This window comes from Polypterus senegalus, chromosome 1 (genome assembly GCF_016835505.1).
Source record: "Polypterus senegalus isolate Bchr_013 chromosome 1, ASM1683550v1, whole genome shotgun sequence".
Classification (NCBI taxonomy): domain Eukaryota; kingdom Metazoa; phylum Chordata; class Cladistia; order Polypteriformes; family Polypteridae; genus Polypterus; species Polypterus senegalus.
The window spans coordinates 125,916,989-125,937,131 of NC_053154.1; the positions used below are offsets into that span (position 1 = coordinate 125,916,989).

Below are 20,143 nucleotides of genomic sequence, written 5' to 3' on the forward strand. Positions count from 1 at the left end.
AATTGCCAATCCACCTAACCGGCATGTCTTTGGATTGTGGGAGGAAACCGGAGCGCCCGGAGGAAACCCACGAGACACGGGAGAACATGCAAACTCCACGCAGGGAGGACCCGGGAAGCGAACCCGGATCTCCTAACTGCGAGGCAGCAGCGCTACCACTGCGCCACCGTGCCGCCCCTTCATTGGAATCTCCACCAAAAAAATACGGTGTGAATCTTAACTAGGGCACTAGACCGCTACAGTGTTATAAATTACTCAGTGTCCATTATTGAGTTTAAGTGAAAATTTTGTAGTAAAGTCCTACAAGCTCTTTAAAAGCAGAACTAGAAAGGGCTGGCTACAAACACTTCACAGGCTGTGCAAAGCTAGATGTTTGACTGGCATCAGCTTCCTGGCAAGGGAGGAGAGCACATCCTTTAAATCAGGAGGATTCAAGCAAGGAAACAAATGAATCAGAACACTATACAGGAATGAGTGTGTGCCTATAATGGACATTATTTCAGTGATGATGAACAGTATAACAGTGATGGCTAATACTATGCAATTTCTGGGAAAGTCTGGCTACCATGAAAGGTTCTGGCCACATGCTCACTTTCTGGAAGGTCGACTCAGCCATCACAACTCTCAAAAAGATTTTCTAGCTGAAATTTTACAGTTAACTCTATATATAAGCTGTCCATTACATCGTCTTAGCAGACTCTAAGCCATAACACATAGCTTACCAATTGAGACATGCAAATGAGCATTTATTAAAACATGTAGAGCATTTTTTGTTTTGAACTGTCTGGCATTATTACATGGTCAGGGGCTGATCTACTATTGAGACTTACTAGGTTTACAGTCAGGGGCCTATAATAGCAAAGGGCTTTTTTTGGATGAAACAACGGAGTATCCACAGGCCAAAATGATAAAGGGACCTCGTCAAAAATCCAAGTCAACTCCATCTGCACTTGATGACGTGAACAAGTCTGGCACAAAACCAGTGTCTGTGTGCTGCATTGTTAAAAGTACAATCAACTCTCTGTTAAAGAGTTAAGTCAATCTTAATTTGCTTTTGCCTTTGTGAAGACAAGAATAAGCTGTATTGAAAGTACTGATTACTGAAATAAGACCTTGTAGCTTTCTTGGTTAGGCCATGGCTCTCATCCCAAGAACTGTCAGGGTTCACTGACTCTGCATGACATAAAAATGTAGTGTTCTAGTACCTTCACTGATGGTCAGCTCTGAGAATAAGTACAGTTTATAAGTAGTACTTACAGACTAAGTAAGGAAGAGTTGTGCATTCAGTTCTTAATTGTATTAAGTCAAGAGAAAGGCCAGGTTGACCTTTGGAAGACTACTCTAGAAGGCAGCAGTAAACCAGAGGTTAGCCTAAGAGAAAGAGTGAAATATTACAATTTTTAATTAGTCCTAACTTTTGCTAAAAACAATGGTCAAGTAAGTGTTTCTCTTAATATTTTTGTTTAATGAATATATATGAATTTTTTGCATGTGTTTTTACTTATCTGTTCAAATGCACTGTTTAGTAGGTACTGTAAAATTTTAAAATATTCATAAATTGTCATTTCATGATTTACTATTGGGATTTCATACTACCTGCCTCATTGTTATTTACAAAAAATACCAGTGTTTTCCTTATATCTAACTACAATGATTAATGTGCACATGATATGTTTATCTGTGCAAATACATTCATTGATTGCACCTCTGAGAATCAATACCTAAGTAGGAGGAGCAATCAGATAGTGTATTAAACCAATCAAACTTTATATAAATAACACATACATAAACCATTTTAAGGCAAAAAACACTTTGAAAATGATAGAGTTAATACTCCTGGCACTTTTAGCAGGGGCACAAGAACCATTTTGTAAACCTTATAGTAAAGCAGCATTGCCTCTGTTTTTTAAAGATGGGGATATCATAATTGGAGGAGTCTTCTCATTCCACAATAATGTTTTTAACTCTCAACCAACTTTTACAGCAAAACCAGAACCACTTAAGTGCAAAGAGTAAGTATAGAATTCAGTTTTAAAAAATGTTTATTAATATACTTCCATGTAATTGAAAATATTATCTTAAAGGGCTTACATGGATATCAATAATTTAATACACAGTTTACAGTCCTGTAGATTTTACATACATACTTTAGTTTTCTACAAAACAAAGAAAAATATATTTTATTTTTTCTTTCAAATGGAAAAAATAATTAAATGTGTAATTGGGAATTTTTAATTACTTTTTTTATGTCTGTCTATTCTAGACCTACTGTAAATTCATAAGTATGATGGACTATACCAAGGATATGTAGAATATGTTATTTTTATGTATGCCATTATTTTTATTGCTGTTGTTACTATTATTACCAGAGATGTATTGGATGCAAAGACTGCCATTAACACTATGCATATTCTGCATTTTTAAGAAAGAAAACAATAATCAACAAACTGCAACAATGTTAGCACCTAATGCATAAAGCTAAAAGTGTGTTTGTTTGTTCTATATATAAATTCACACCATTGAACCTTTTCCTTTTCCTTGCATTGTGGTAGCAGTGCTGCCTTGCAAATGAGAAGATCAAGGTTCATGTCCCAGGGGCTCCCAGTACGGACTATGCAAGGATATGAACATTAGTTAGGTTAGGTGATGCTAAATTGGCCCTTGTGTGAGAGTGAGTTTACCCTGTGATAGACTTGGCACCATTAAGGGACTGTTCCTGCCTTGTATCTAACGTTTGCTGGGCTAAGCTGTGGCTTCCCCATGACCCCATGGATAAGCAGCTTTATAACATGCATGAAACTATGCCTGATACATTTTGCACAGACTTTTGTTCCAAACATTTTCCAACCTGGGAAATTTATTGTGACCACACCTATGCAGCAAGATACATGTGCTAGCAAATATATTAAAAGAAAACCAATCTAATAAATAAAATATAATATTACTATAATGAATATCTAAACCACTAAATTTTGTAGTATATACAGTTATTCTGCAATTAAACTTATGTCACTTACATTTTAGTTATATGCAGCTGAATAGTGGTTATCCGTTATGTTAAGGGACTGCTGACACAATGAAGAATATCAAAAGTCTTAACCAGGGCATGTTGAAAAAACAACTAGCTATATAGAATCTGATGATTTAGGATAGAATTGTATTACAAAGACAAGCCACTTTTCATGACACGCACACACCAACAAGAAGTCACCGGTTCAACCAGAGCAGAGCACATGACAGCTTTAACAGCAGTGAAACTTTTGGTTAAAACTTCTCAGTTTGGAGCTTTATTATTGTTCTATTAAATTTTTAGTAAAGTAAATGTAAGATCTGATGCTTTATTTTTTTTTTATTTTGGAGTGGTGTTAGGCTAAATGAAAAATGTTTAGATAAAAGAGCTATTTCATCATGCAGATTAAAGTAAATGTGTGCTGTGAACCAATTTGCTACAGTACCACCCTGTTAAAGACCAGCACTTTAGCTTTAGCTAATCAAGTGGATGGAAGGCAAAGGCACAGCATATCTGAGTTATAACAGGTTAAAATTAAACAGAACACCATGACAATGATCTTTTTCTGAATTTGTTTTTTGAGCATATTTTCTCATAAACCCAGGTAATGGGAACTAAGCAATTTATAACACCATAATATATTTTTAAAAGGATCTTGGTGATCCAAAGGATAAAGCTTTGTTTCATATTTCTTGGAAACAAACATCTTTATGTCTATTATAGTCATGAATATTGTCCAAATCCAACAAAAATCTAAAAATGTAGTAATGTGTAAGTCATAACAGAATTTATTCACTCTAAAATTAATATAAAAATAATACACTAAACCTATCTGAGAAGTGAGAATTATTACACTTACATTTGGACAGATCTTTACATAAATAAAACAATAAATACTACAATAAATACATTTATTTGGTAGACAGACTGATGGACAATGAAAAATGTAATTAAAAAGGTACCTACTGATTTTCATTATCTGTTGCTATCAATTCAAGATATTTTCAAAAATGCAAGTTGTTATGCTTAAGAATTATAATTTGTACTAAGTCTGCTATGTTTTTCATTAGTGCCATATCATGTTTAATGTTTTCAGTTAGAGAAGCACCAGAAAGGAATTTTTGTCAGCAATAGTCAATAATAAAATGCTTTATGTTAGTGCTAAACGTGATAAGCAATAAGGTAGAAGAAAAATGCAGACTAGAACTAGCATTTGCTATGAATGAGAAAATATATGTTTATTTGTATTTTTAAGATTAAACATTCCAATAAAAGTATTAAAAAACAATTTTGTGGTTTATTATTTAGGTTAGATTAAATGTAATACTCATTTGTGCAATTTAGTAACATTTTAATTTAAAATTTGTTATGAAAAGGCATCATGCTGCTTTACAGTTGCATAAAATGAATGGATTACCAGTGCTTTGTTTTTTTTTTTTTACTCATGTAGTTGTTGTTCTGTACTGGTTGTTCCAGAACTACATTGATTCTTAAACGCCAAAGACAATTTTAAAGTAAATATTAAATATATTGAATTTTTTTTTATTTGTATTTTATTGATATTGAAGTGCTAAGTAAATTCAAATGTGTGCTTATCAAATAATATTTGAAAGAACACTGTGCTCATTTGGAACAAATACATTTTATTGATACATGTAGAAAAATTCTTGTGTTTACAGCTTAAACCTGATGGAACTACAGTTGGCTCAGACAATGATTTTCGCTATTGAAGAAATAAATAATAACACATATCTTCTGCCAGACCTTTCCGTAGGCTATAAGATTTACAGTGACTGTAGTTCTGTAACTCTTGCAACAGATGCTGCAATGGCACTAGTGAATGATCCAAATGAAGAAACATTTTCTAAAAACCATTGTGAAAAAACATCTAATGTTCATGCACTTATAGGACTTTCTGAATCACCACTAAGCATTTCTGTTGCAACAGTAATTGCTCCATTTCGTATACCAATGGTAAGTTATTATATTTTACAACCCAGGTTGAATAAACCACTGCCTGAAATACAGTATAAATGGAGAAGTAATACTTGTAAACATTAACAGTTTTTTTCAACCCCTTTAACACTAGAATTACCAGAGCATACGAAAAAAACTTGTAGATCCATCCCACCTTAAAACGCTTCTCACCTCTCTGTCAGCGTCTATTGTCCTTTAAATGTGTTGATAAGCAGCAAACATCAAGCAGCCTACTATCACATCCCCCCACCCCGCACAGTTGTCTCAGCTCAAGTCTGTTTACCTGTGTGTTAGTTGCTTAGAGCTGTATAGAGTGAGAAGTCAAGCAAAATGACACCTTTTATAAATATTATATCGTTATTTGGAACACTTGCATTCCATGTGTGTTCCGTGTCTACAGCAATCTATGTATAGTAAACACATCATTAAAAAAAAATTGTTTTGGTAATAATTGACAAAATGTAGACATGAAGTGTATAATTGGTGAAGCCTGAATTCCAAATATCAAAGAAACACTTTCACAAAAGGTACAAATATAACAGAACAAATGCAATGGCAAAAGTGCATTTTTGATCCGATGTAGAGCCGGCGTCATGATTTGAGCTTACCTCTGTTATAGCGCATCTATGTGAAAAAAGCTGTGTCAAATAAAGGGTGGTGGCGGGCGCGGGGGGTATGGGGAGTTGGGATCGTGAACGCGGCTGAGAAAATAACAGAATAAAAAAACCAAAGCTAACCTTTAAAAGTATCATAAATTACACCGGCTGTTACAGACTGGAATCAAATGTAAGTTTTTATTCTAAAATAGTGAGAATACAAGCAGCTCAGTTCTCAAAACGGACTCACCCAGGATCGAACCCATGATTACCAGTCAATGGCTGATAACATTGTGCCACTGAAGCTATGATAATGAATGCATGTCAATGTCGCAGGTAAACACAGGTTGTTTTTCTGCAGTTATATTTTTGAATAAAAGTGCATTTGTTCTGTTATTTGTACCTTTTGTGAAAGTGTTTCTTTGATATTTGGAATTCGAGCTTCATGCATTATATAGTTTATACCTACATTTTGTCATTTACTACAAGAATATGAAAAACGTTTCTGTTTTAAAAATGTGTTTACACAGATTACTGTAGAAACGGAACACACATGAAATGCGTATGTTCCAAATAAGGATCTATTATTTCCACTCTAAAACTCCACTTCACTCTCAGATAATCAATCAAGGCATGAGCTGGGAGAAGTTCGTGTACATTCTAAGTTGGTGGGGGTTTGGAATAGCTGGCTGCTTGCAGCTTGTCTTTATTGGCACATTTAGAAGACAAAAGGCGCTAGCGGAGAGGTGGGAACGGATTTAAGAAGCGATTTAAGGTGGGACGGATATACAAGTTTTTTTGTAGGCTCTGGTAATTCTAGTGTTAAAAGATGCAAAAGTATAGGTGCCTTGTTTTTGGTTGTATTGATATTGTTTACCATTGTACTACGGATACTATTGCATGGAACTTCTAAATCTTCTGACACAATCTTTATTTTACTTAGATTAGTTACACTTTTCTCTACATTTTGCATTTCTGTTCTATAAATATGAGCGAATGTGCCTTCCTTTGACCACCTTATTCCATAATACAATGGATAAATAATGTGGACACATTTTTTTTATTTTGAAAATAAAATACACAGGTGCATAGGCTATTGGATGACCCATACAGACTTAATGTAATGATGCAGTAACAGTGACCACCTCGAGAACGGAGTATTAAATGTGGCATTTGCTTTGCTCACAAACCTCCAGAAATCAACTTTAAAATAGGTCTCTGTCTTTGTGTAGTTTGCACAATCTCCCTCAGTCTGTTTGGGTCTTTCTTCTTTCTTTCTGCAAACATCCAACACATGCGTTTTAGGTTAATTAGCAACTGTATACACACAATTAAGAGTTTTTTTGGATGTGCCAAGTGATTTGTCATCATCCAGAGATATCCACAGTCTTACGACTAGTTCTGGCTTATAATAGATTGAGTTTAGATTAAGCAGGTCTGAAGATGGATGGATATTTCCAGTTCATAGATAAGTTTTAGGTTTGTTTTAATATAAATGAAAAATAAAACAATTTGAACATATATACTTTTCTCTTGAGGTATTTGTTTCCTTTTCAGATTAGCTACTTTGCCACATGTGCTTGCCTAAGTAATAGGAAAGAATTTCCAACATTTTTCAGAACAATACCAAGTGATTACTACCAAAGCAAAGCCCTAGCACAGCTGGTGAAATACTTCGGGTGGACTTGGATTGGAGTAATACGAAGTGACAATGAATATGGAATCAATGGAATGGCTACCTTTATTGAAACTGTTCAGCTAGAAGGTGTTTGCATAGACTATGTTGCTATTATCTCTAGAAACAATCCACGAGAACGATACCTTGAAACTGTCAATAGTATTAAACATTCAACTTCTAAAGTTATTGTGGCTTTCACATCTTCTGTAGATTTGGAGAATTTAATTCAGGAAATGTTAATTCAGAATATTACTGACTTACAATGGGTAGGAAGTGAAGGGTGGATTTCTAATATCAAATTAGCAACAAATGAAACATACAGAATTCTTGGTGGTGCCATTGGATTTGCAACAAGCAATGCACAGATACCAGGTTTGAAAGAGTTTCTAATTAACCTCCATCCTTCTGAAAATCATGGAAGCTCCATTTTGGATGAGGTTTGGGAAAGTATTTTTAACTGCAGCTTGACTCTGAAAAATAGTACTGACATGAATAATCTTTGTGAAAAAACTGATACCTTAAGTCAAGTAAATAACCTGTACACTGATGTTTCAGATTTGAGAATTGCTAATAATGTTTATAAAGGGGTATATGCATTAATCCATGCAGTTCATGATATATCCATATGTGGTAAATCTAAAATGACACAAAATAATTGCACAGAAATTCTGGAAATAAAACCATGGCAGGTAAGATAATAAACAACATGAAATTTAACTGCTTTTATCACTTAGTAGTAACAGTAACTTGATGTCTTAACTTTTCAGATACTTCAGTCCTTGAAACAAGTCAACTTTACAACTAAGCAAGGAGAAAATGTTTATTTTGATGATAATGGAGACCCAGCGACTCGTTATGAATTACTAAACTGGCAAGTCAATGCAGAAGGGTTAATTAAATTTGTAACTGTTGGAATCTATGATGCATCTCTACCAGAAAGAAAACAACTTATAATTAATAACAGCTCCATTATCTGGGCAGGATCACAGAATAAGGTAATATTTTTAAGTTATTAATGTCATTTTAAAGTCATTTTTATTGTTGAGTACACCTACTAATTAATTCAAGCAGCCTGCTCCTCCAAATACACACAATCATGTGGCTTTAAGTTAGCATACTCAGTACAGTATATACCATGTAGATATGGTTTTGGGATTTAGTTGTTTTTCAACCCAACATTTTAATGCGCAAATATGTAATTTAAGTGACTTAGACGGACATGTGGTTGTTGATGCCAGGCATAATGGTTTGAGCATCTCAGAAACAGCTGCCTTTTCATACTCTACATTCTTTAAAGTTTACAGGTGCTGGTGTGATAACAATAATACTAATAATTAAAAAAAACTTTAATAAGCAGCAAAAATGTGGCTGTAAACACCTTGATAATGAGACAGATCAGAATAGAATGATCAGACACATTCAGGATAACAAAAAAACACAAATATTCAAATAACAGCTCTTCACAACAGTGGTGCACAGATAGGCATCTTTAAAAGTCCCAGAAGTAAATGGACAGAGCAGCAGTAGGCCTTCTGGAATACACTTTTCTCAGGTATGAGCAGAAAATTGCAACTACTGTTGACGTGTGAACACCAAAACAAGAAAAAAGCAAACTGGATTATTGAATGTTGGAACTGAAATTTGTTGTAAATCAGATGGATTGCTGGATTAATCCTGTCTAGTGTCAACAGTACAGAATACTGTTGTGAGGGTGATTGCATGCAGATTTTTTTTTTTTAATTTTATTATTTATTTATTAATTCAGAGTGACCATAAAATATCTAATCAGGCTGCTAATCAGTTGCATTCTTTAATGGCCTCAGTGTACCCTTTTCAAATGTACATTTCCTACAGAATAATTCAACATGTCAGAAAATGCACCTCACTCAAACTGTTTCCCCAAACGTGACAGTGGTGTAAGTTTTCCTCCCAGATACCAGTCTAATAGAGCACAGAATGAGAAGTTTGCAGCATGGGCGTGTGTCTGAAAAATTTGCAGAAACTACTTAATGATATTCTGTCAGCTTTGATCAAACATCCCAAAACTCTTTCTAGTTCAATCCATGCTCCAAATAGGTTGTACTTAATAAATTGGATTTCAAGTGTATGTGAACTTTAGTGTGCAACAATCATGCACTCAAATGAGTCATTTACTGTATTTGCTAGTTTATGTAGATATCGTAATGTAGTGGCATTACCATCTTTTGCCTTTTTTTCCAAGATGCCAAAATCAGAATGCAGTAAGAGCTGTGAACCAGGAACCTATAAGGCTATTCAACAAGGGAGGCCAATCTGTTGTTTTGACTGCATACCCTGTGCAGATGGAGAAATCAGCAATGTAACAGGTAAGTCTTCAATAATATGTAACATAAATAACTTGCATGAATGAAGAGAAAGTTACATATTAATAACACTTTAAACTGCCTGCAACTGTTACATGGAATTACTGGAAAGGTTAGGCAAATATCACATCTTTAGTGATTTTAGTTTTACTTTAATACCTCTCCTAATGAATCAGCTCAAACGCTACTTTACTGGAAAAAATGCAGAACATGCATTTATATGTTCAACTAGGTTGCTAAGGTAGTCGCAGTGCACCCTCTCTATACTGTTTAGTGATATTGTAGAATGTGAAGTTACTATATGTGAGTGCAGTGTTATTTTAGATGTACTGCAGTTATTTTAATATTTTTATAAAGTAATAAACATAACTTGCCTAATATGTTGCAAAATATGAATTAATATCTTTAAGAAACTAAAACTAAGATTGTAAAGATGGTAGAAGCTGGAAAAAAGAAATGCCATGTAGTCAGATCATTAGGTTTAGCACTGGGCTGTGAAAGGGTGCCAGAGCAAGGCATAAAAAGGGGTAGGTATAGAGAGCACGTTCCTACAAGCAGGAGGTGGTTTTCCTCTGCGAAAATCCATTGGAATGCATGTGTGGCCATCAATGACTCTCCTTAAGTATCCTGGCTTGGATCAGCTCATGTACAGTAGTTAGGGAAAGTGGTCCCAAGTGAGGTGAATGGCAGAGCCAATGACGTGAATGTGCAGGCTGTGAATAAGGCTGATAGGAGCATGTGGAGCTGCATGGAAGGGAGTGAGGATGATCAGCTGTGGTGGAGGGTGGCCAAGGCAGATGAATAATGGCATGCCCTTCACCCCACCAATGGCATTAAAAATACGTATCCGTATTGCTTCTTCTGATATGTTTACTTCCAATAATGAAATTTCTTATAACAAACTATAATCCTGTAACGCTTCTACATCATTTATTGAAGAATTGCTGTATTTTACAAATTTCCATCTCAAGGCATACTTTATATGTTCCTTTATCAGAATACACAAAAATCTCAATAAACATTCACCAGATCAATCTAGTCTTTTTAGAATTATTTTATCATACATATAGAATTAGTTCAAAGCACTTACATTTTGAGATTACATGAATCACACTTATACAGTCCAACACTGCAGGATGTTTTCAGCTCCAAAACAATACGAACAAGCCAGTTTCCCTTTCGGTTTGTGCGTGCCGATGATTCCGCAAGTGTTCAGTCTCTCCCTATGCATTCCCTGTACAGCACGAGAGAGAGAGAGAGACACACACACACACACACAGACTTGCGTGAGAGAGAGAGACACACACAGACACACACGTGTGCGAGAGAGACACACGCACACACGTGAGATACACACACCAATGCGCGCGTGCGCAAGAGACACACACATACGCGCACACGCGCGAGAGAGAGACACACGCGTGTGAGAGACAGAGACACACGCGCGTGCGAGAGAGAGAGATGGCTGGACACATAAGGCTTGCTTTTAAAGAGACAGATCCGAGCATTGTTTTAACCTTTTTGTATTTAATGAAGACTTTTTTCTATTGGATTTTAACCTCCACTTCACTTCTGTTTACAGCAATCGGTTCGTAGCGTGCATTGTTGCAGTGTTACTTTTCTTGGTGGTTCATTAAGTTACGGATTTTTGAAATGTTCATTTTTTTCCCTGTGCTTAAAACTTATAAAAAAAAGTGTTTTTAGCAAGCGGTTCGTAGCGCTACAGCGCAAACTCTTGCAGTGTTAGTTTTCTCTGTTTCAGTTCAGTGTTTTTACATTTAGTTTACTATTACACTGTGCATTCTATGGTATAATTAACTATATGCGTGCTTAAAAATCTTTAAAAAATATATATTTACATATAGTTTGTACAGTCTGGAACAGATTAATTGTATTTACATAAATCCTATGAGGGAAATTACATATCGGTTTACGACCAGAGTTTTGAAGCGAATTATGGTTGTGAACCGAGGTTCCACTGTATATATATATATATATATATATATATATATATATATCTGCGGTGGGTTGGCACCCTGCCCAGGATTGGTTCCTGCCTTGTGCCCTGTGTTGGCTGGGATTGGCTCCAGCAGACCCCCGTGACCCTGTATTCGGATTCAGCGGGTTAGAAAATGGATGGATGGATGGATATATATATATATATATACATATATATATATATACTAGCAAAATACCAGCGTTTCGCAACTGGCGAAGTACTGCATTCAAATTTTTATTAAGAAGAAAATTAAACCTTTTTAAACTGAGGGAAAATATACCAATAATTATTTGTTAAGGATCTCTTTGTATTCCACATTGTCAGTTCGGCCCTCCAGTTGTAATATGACCAAGCTGTGTGCTGAGCTTACTCTTGAGCATGTAACTTACAGTTGGCCATGTGAACAGTAATCTTGTCTCAAATCTCACAGCTTGGATTGCTGCTGTCATAATCGCTTTGAGTTTCATGGTTTGTTTGAATTACGACAGTATTTGCAGGATTTGTTGTGTTGAAGTGACATTTGGCATCTGTCAAGCGTTGTAAGCACACATCCGGTTTCATCGATAAAATCACATCCAGCTTTTGATAGTTTAAACATTCATAAACATCAAAGTGTGCACTACTGAAATCGTCACCTGTCAATCTAAGATGTTTAAGAGGGATTGGTGGTTTCGAAAGGTGTAAAATATTTGGCCATTTCGGTAAACTTGAAAGCGACAACCGAACAATTCAGCGGCAGCCATCAACTCACATGCAGAACCATAGGTGAAGGGCTTAAGCATTTCACTCTTATAGAGCTCCTGTGTAGTATAATTATCTCCTGTACCGTCATCAGTCCACACCTTGAACCTGTCCCAGTCATTCAATACATAAGACAGAATGTTCCTCCGGATATCAAGAGTGAGCTGGATATGGCCGTGCAATATGTAACAAAGAGAATGGAAAAGGTAGGTGCAATCTCCAGGCATAGAAACCACTCGGTAAGTAACAGTTCTTTGATTGATAGTGATCACCTCGATAGACAAGGTAATGGGGGTTGATAAAGGAAATGGGTACCTGAGCAATGTAAAGTAAGTCTAAAATACCTACACAATAACTATATTCGTAATAAATGAACAATAAAACAGCGGAGAAGCCGTGGATTAAACAAAAAGGCTGTAGTTATCAGTAGGGAAACGTGAATCCTGTGGCGAAGCAAGGAAGGGAATGTAGAGACCGGAGCGACGGACGGCCTTATATAGGCAGGCAGCCAACAACGTGGGAGGTGTTGGGATGGGGGACCCAACGCCACCTCACACGGTGACCAAGGTGCAGGCTATGGACGTGTATATGCACGTAAGTAGGATTCAGTTAGCGTTGTGAACCCGTGTACCAAGTTTCTTGAAGATGGGCCCATAAGTAACAAAGACTGTTGAAAAGTTCAATATGGCGGCCGACAGTGGCATCATACCACCGAAACAAGTATGTATATTGGTTTCGGTTAGTGCAGGGAAGCTGCCTACCAAATTTCGAGAAGATGGGGCCATAAATAAGAAAGTTCAACATGGCGGACGTTGTTGACCACTATGACCATTACACGTAGAATTTTGAAATGAAACCTGCTTAACTTTTGTAAGTAAGCTGTAAGGAATGAGCCTGCCAAATTTCAGCTTTCTACCTGCACGGGAAGTTGGAGAATTAGTGACGTTGGAAAGTTCAATATGGCGGCCGACAGTGGTGTCATACCAACGAAATAAGTACGGACATAGGTTTCCGCTCAAAGTTCAATATGGCAGCTGACAGTGGCATCATACCACCGAAATAAGTACAAAATTTCAGCCTTCTACCTACACGGGAAGTTGGAGAATTAGTGACGTTGGAAAGTTCAATATGGCGGCTGACAGTGGCGTCATACCACCGAAATAAGTACGTACATTGGTTTCGGTTAGCGCAAGAAGGCCGCCTACCAAACTTTGTGAAGATGAGGCCATGAATAAGAAAGTTCAATATGGCGGACATTGTTGACCAGTATGACCGTTACGCATAGAATTTCGAAATGAAACCTGCTTAACTTTTGTAAGTAAGCTGTAAGGAATGGGCCTGCCAAATTTCAGCCTTCTACCTGCACGGGAAGTTGGAGAATTAGTGACGTTTGGAAAATTCAATATGGCGGCCGACAGTGGCGTCATACCACCGAAATAAGTACGTACATCGGTTTTGGTTAGCGCAGGGAAGCCACTATCAAATTTCGTGAAGATGGGGCCATAAATAAGAAAGTTCAACATGGCGGATGTTGTCGACCGTTATGACCGTTACGTGTAGAATTTTGAAATGAAACCTGCTTAACTTTTGTAAGTAAGCTGTAAGGAATAAGCCTGCCAAATTTCAGCTTTCTACCTACATGGGAAGTTGGAGAATTAGTGATGAGTCAGTGAGTCAGTCAGTCAGTGAGGGCTTTGCCTTTTATTATTATAGATAATATATATATAGTGTATATATATACATATATATATATATGAATGGCAGAATATTTTCATAATATGCTGGCTATCCCATACCTACAAAATAATGTTCACCCATCTGTTCTATAAACCTATATCTCATCAGCTTTGGTTGCTAGGCATGAAACAAATAGAAGAAATGAAATAGAAATAGAAGTCCTTCACAGGATACATTAATGCACTCATCCACACAGGAACACTTTAGATACATTAATTAATTGATGCACAAAAATAAGGTTGGTCATGTTGAGAACATATTGAGAACTTTACTAGCCAACAATTGCACGTGGTCTGTAAAACTGTGAAGCAGAACCCAGAAATAAAATGGCAGAAAACAATGCCTTAAAATAGTTTTGTTTGTGTTGCATTTAGGTCTACCAGAATTGTATTTTACAATAGGATTCCTGATTTGTATTATAATGATTGCAATAGGTTTAATTTTGCAGTTTCTTGTTTTCCTTTTGTTTTTCAGATTCTATTGAATGTTTAAAGTGTCCCGAGGAATATAGATCCAGTGAGGAAAAAGATAAATGCATCATGAAGGATGTTGAGTTTTTAACATTTGGAGAAATCATGGGAGTAATACTGACAGTGTTTACACTGCTTGGAGCTTGCTTGACTGTGTCTGTAGCATTTGTTTTCTTCTGCCATAGAAAAACTCCTATTGTGAAAGCCAATAATTCTGAATTAAGCTTTCTCCTCTTATTTTCTTTAACATTATGCTTCCTTTGCTCCCTCACATTCATTGGCCAGCCCTCAGATTGGTCCTGTATATTACGTCATACAGTCTTTGGGATTACATTTGTTATGTGTGTATCTTGCATCTTAGCAAAAACTATAGTTGTTTTAATGGCATTCAACACCACACATCCTGGTACTAATGTTATGAAATGGTTTGGTCCCCTTCGACAAAGATTAAGTGTTTTTATCTTAACATTTATTCAGGCCTTCATGTGCACGGTCTGGTTAATAACTTCTCCACCATTTTTTTCCTTAAACGTAAAATCATATAAGCACAAAGTCATTTTTGAGTGTGACCTTGGGTCAACAGTGGCCTTTTATATTATGTTGGGGTACATAGGGGTTCTCTCTGCTTTGTGCTTTGTGCTCTCCTTTTTAGCTCGTAAATTACCAGATAATTTTAATGAAGCAAAATTCATCACATTCAGCATGCTCATCTTCTGTGCAGTTTGGCTGACTTTTATACCAGCTTATATCAGCTCTCCTGGAAAATACACTGTGGCTGTTGAGATATTTGCAATCTTGGCCTCAAGTTTTGCCTTGCTTTTCTGCATTTTTACTCCCAAATGTTATATTATACTATTAAAGCCGGAACAAAATTCAAAGAAATCTGTAATCGGCAAAAAGTGATTGAGATCAGTAGACAAAGTAACTGCAAATATTATTTAACAATAAACATCTGTGTTTATACATAACTTTGGTTTTGTGTTGCATAGTGCACTGCAAAACATTTTTTGTTAAAAGTAAAAAATTCTTATTTTAAGGTAATAAATCTAATATTTTGCCCCAAGAGATTAAATATCTCAGGTTGCAGTGATACTTGCTAGATTATTTAGCTTAATTCAAGATAACTGGTCTTAAGCTATCTGACTTAGATATAAAGCGTAATTCCAAGAAAATTTTGACTTGAAAAAGCACAACTGTGAGAGAAAAGCCTGTTATCAACTACAGTGATAAGCATAGTAGGACATGTATTCTTATTTCAAGAACCAAAACTTTCTAGGTTTATCTTGTTTTAAGAAATGAGTAAGACACAAACCGGAGACTTAAATTAAACTCTTTTTATTCCAGAAAGGTTTTAGAATACAACCTTGATTTTATTAACAACTACGACATTTCAGATTAACACTTACCTAATTCAGTGGCCTTTCTCTGTAACTAGTATGATTTAACAGCTGGATTCTCTGCAAAGGGTAGTACTTTATTATATTCAAATGGTAATATTTTTCGTCAAATCAAAATGGTTTCCACATTTTAAAATAAATGATCCTTGTATAAAATATGTTTCTGGTGGTTTGATGCAAGAGTTTTTTCACTGTGTCAAATAAATGGCTTAATACAAACAGTGTTGCTGGAATTTATTAACATAAATAGAAAAGTTCAAGAATTTAGGGATTTTAAAAGTTTTACATAATTCAATGATATCCCCATGGTAAAACTTCACAAGAATATATATTTTGTTTTTCAGTTATATAGACTCACAGGAATTAACATTAACCAGCTTCATAGCATCAACAAAACGGGTGGACTTATCCAGGTTAGGGATTTTAATTTCAAATGACAAAGCACAGCATCAAAGCCACAAATGAGCAGCAAATATAACAACGGCAAATCATCTTTGGTGTTTAAACAGCAAAAGTACTAGTGCTGAGCGACTGTAACCGTTATATGGTGTAATATACAGGATCGTTCAATTATTTTAGGAAAAAAATGTATTTACGTCAATGACATTGTTGAGTATATGAAAAGCTAACGGTATAATTACAGTTTCTTTGCAGTGTCCAATTTCTTTTATTTTTACAAGTACGTTTTTTTTTTCAAATATAATATCCAGTGCTGTTTTTGACCCCTTCTTTGGATGTAATGGAACATACCTTTCGTTGAGCATGCGTAAAAGCGTTCCCTGCAAAGCGTCCTTAGCTTTCCCGAGCATCAGCTGTTACATTTCGAAACTTTCTCACCATAAGGTTATTAACAGCGTTACAAAGATAGCTAAAATACTGCTTTGCTCTTCGCAGCTGATAAGTAACATATTTCCGCATATAAACCAATGGATTCACTTGACGAAGTCACACTGGAAATATTAAAAGGTAAGTTTCTAATTGACATTTACTGTTGCTGCAGTGCATCTGTTTTTATGAATCCATAAGAATTCACCTGTCCACGTTGATACCTATAATTATTATGCCACAAAACAGAAGTAGTGGGTCAAGCTAGTTTTGTGTAACCATTATATAAAATTTTAAAAATAAATGCAGGTGTTTAATATATATATAATTACTTTTTCATTTCCGGTTTTCACCTTTGCAATTTATCCAGCAAACACTGGCCAGAATTATAACTTCCACTGCACGCAGTTCTTGCCTTCGAACATATTGGTACATTTAAGCGCTTCTCTTACCATTTTAGGCATTAATGAGTGGTTTGAGGCTGTACAGCAACACCGGGCTCTTTTTATTGAGCGCCATCATTGTTAGATATACAGAGAGTTATTATGGAATAAATGTTGGTTAAATGTCATGGATTTATTTGTTTGTTACAGTGATTTATAAAAAAGTTTATCTTTTAAAAATGTACCAAGTTCTAACTGCATTGCACGCACCTCATGCTATTACCAGTAGTAAAAGCGAACACGACCCAAGGCCAGTATTTAAAAATTATTATCGATTTTGAGGTATCCACAATTGCAAGCTCATTGCTTGAATATAAAAGATCGCTCAACTTGAAACTGCAAGGGGGACAACCATCCCCCTTAACTTCGATATCAATACCATATATGTGCGCGTCATATAAAAAAAGTCGACGGTTTGGGCGCGACTTGTACAGCTTCGCCGATATTCTAGAGCCAGCCCTGAGTGAGACAGTGCTCTTTATTACTTTAATGGCATAGGTGAAGGCCCCAGTCTGAGTGAAATGTAATGCCCTGCTAATTTTATACACTCACAAATTAACTTAGTAAGTCGTATGTATCGTGTCCTTGATCAGGCAACACGGTAAATACACCTTCTTACATTTTTCCCTACAAGGTTTTTATTGGGAGTTTTTCATTGTCTTCTCAGAGAGTCAAGGCTGGGGGGCTGTCAAAAGGCAGAGCCTGTTAAAGCCCATTGCGGCACTTCCTGTGTGATTTTGGGCTCTACAAAAATAAACTGTATTGTATTGTATTGTACCTCTGTAGGACATCTCTACTTGCCTAAAAACTCAGTATGATATACTTGTTCAGAAAAGAAACAAAATATAAAACATTTATAAAAAGGTATCATGATTTGCACTTGTACCATCTTTCAAGAAACTCTTAAACTTATAAAAATTTGTAAATTTAGCACTTAAAGCCTAAAACCTGAGTTGGAAATGACTGCCGGTAATTGTGCAGATGACGTCCAAATATGAATGAATTACTGGTCTTCGCTGTTGCTTTCAAGTTGCAAATGTTACAGAAGATCTTCTAGGGACTTTCACGTGAAGATTTGAACATTTCCTTCGAAGAAAACCTCATGGCCAGCAGTCCATCAAGAGGTCAGCATTATTTATTTATTTATAGAAATATTGTTGAACAAACAATGTAGTTATTATCACTTTTGCTATGTTCATTTTGTTGAAATTAAAGGCTCCTGTAGCAAGAAGAAATAGAAGTGTCCATGTCCTAATGATATTTGAGATCAAGCAGTGGAGAAATATCTATACTAATAAAAGGCAAAGCCCTCACTCACTGACTCATCACTAATTCTCCAACTTCCCGTGCAGGTAGAAGGCTGAAATTTGGCAGGCTTATTCCTTACAGCTTATTTACAAAAGTTAAGCAGGTTTCATTTCGAAATTCTACACGTAATGGTCATAACGGTCGACAATGTCCGCCATGTTGAACTTTCTTATTTATGGCCCCATCTTCACGAAATTTGGTAGGCGGCTTCCCTGCACTAACCGAAACTGATGTACGTACTTATTTCGGTGGTATGACGCCACTGTCGGCCGCCATATTGAACTTTCCAACGTCACTAATTGTCCAACTTCCCGTTTAGGTAGAAGTCTGAAATTTGGCAGGCTCATTCCTTACAGCTTACTTACAAAAGTTAAGCAGGTTTCATTTCGAAATTCTACGTGTAACGGTCATAACGGTCAACAACGTCCGGCATGTTGAACTTTCTTATTTATGGCCCCATTTTCACAAAATTTGGTAGGCGGCTTCCCTGCGCTAACCGAAACCAATGTACGTACCTATTTCATTGGTATGACGCCACATATTGATCTTTCCAACGGTCTTTGTTACTTATGGGCCCATCTTCAAGAATTTTTGGTAGGTGGGTTCCCAACGCTAACTGAATCCTACTTACGTACATATATACGTCCATAGCCTGCAGCTTGGTCACCGTGTGAGACGCCGTTGGGTCCCCCATCCCAACACCTCCTACGTTGTTGGCTGCCTGCCTATATAAGGCCGTCCGTCACTCCGATCTCTACATTCCCTTCCTTGCTTCGCCACGGGATTCACATCTCCCTGCTGATAACTACAGCCTTTTTTTTTAATCCACGGCTTCTCCGCTGTTTAATTGTTTGTTTATTATGATTATAGTTATTGTGTAGGTATTTTAGACTTACTTTGCATTGTTCAGGTACCCATTTCCTTTATCGTTCCAACTGTACCCCCATTAACATGTCTATCGAGGTGATCACCATCGATCAAAGAACTGTCACTTACCAAGTGGTTTCCATGCCCGGAGATAGCACCTGCCTTTTCCATTCTCTTTGTTACATATTGCACGACCATATCAGGCTCACTCTTGATATCCGGAGGAACTATAGCCAGGTTTCCATCCAAGGAGTTTTTGCGAAAAAATATTTAGCGCTTCAAATTTTAGCTGATGGAAATGCTAATTATTGATAAAATGTTGTACATGTCGACATAATATTTTTCCGTTTAACTTTAGCGCATACATTCCATGTCGATACTTCAGATGTCGCAAAAACTACATTGGAAACACTTTTTGTCGGAAAAAAAGGGCTTTAACGCAAATAAATGTGTTACATGATACATTTTCATCACGTGCAATCAAAACAAGAATAGCGGAGCGGTTCGCATGGTCTGATGAAGAGCCTCGTTATTTCTCGTGATGAGCCAATGCAGTAGCGGATAGGCTGGGTCTCCTGCTACTAAAAGGGGTACCTGAACTCCCTCCACATCAACTGTAGCCTGGGGGTGTCTCTCAGGATGTCTAAATAATACAAAAACCGCAAAGGTAGTTTACTGTGCCAGTCAAAATATTTAATAAACCGTGTGTTTCATTATCTAAACATTTTTTTTCTTATTATTAAATGGCAGATG

At 36.3% G+C, this 20,143-nt stretch overlaps 1 protein-coding gene across 1 annotated transcript in view; it reads left to right on the forward strand.

Annotated features, from left to right (window-relative positions):
- LOC120532498 (extracellular calcium-sensing receptor-like) overlaps nt 1-20,143 on the forward strand; it is a 39,380-nt gene that overhangs the window by 14,607 nt on the left and 4,630 nt on the right. Inside the window, exons 7-11 of the mRNA XM_039758574.1 lie at nt 4,690-4,984; nt 7,141-7,950; nt 8,029-8,256; nt 9,483-9,606; nt 14,555-14,661. Coding sequence (XP_039614508.1) covers nt 4,690-4,984; nt 7,141-7,950; nt 8,029-8,256; nt 9,483-9,606; nt 14,555-14,661 — 1,564 coding nt within the window. The remainder of the gene's footprint in view (nt 1-4,689; nt 4,985-7,140; nt 7,951-8,028; nt 8,257-9,482; nt 9,607-14,554; nt 14,662-20,143) is intronic.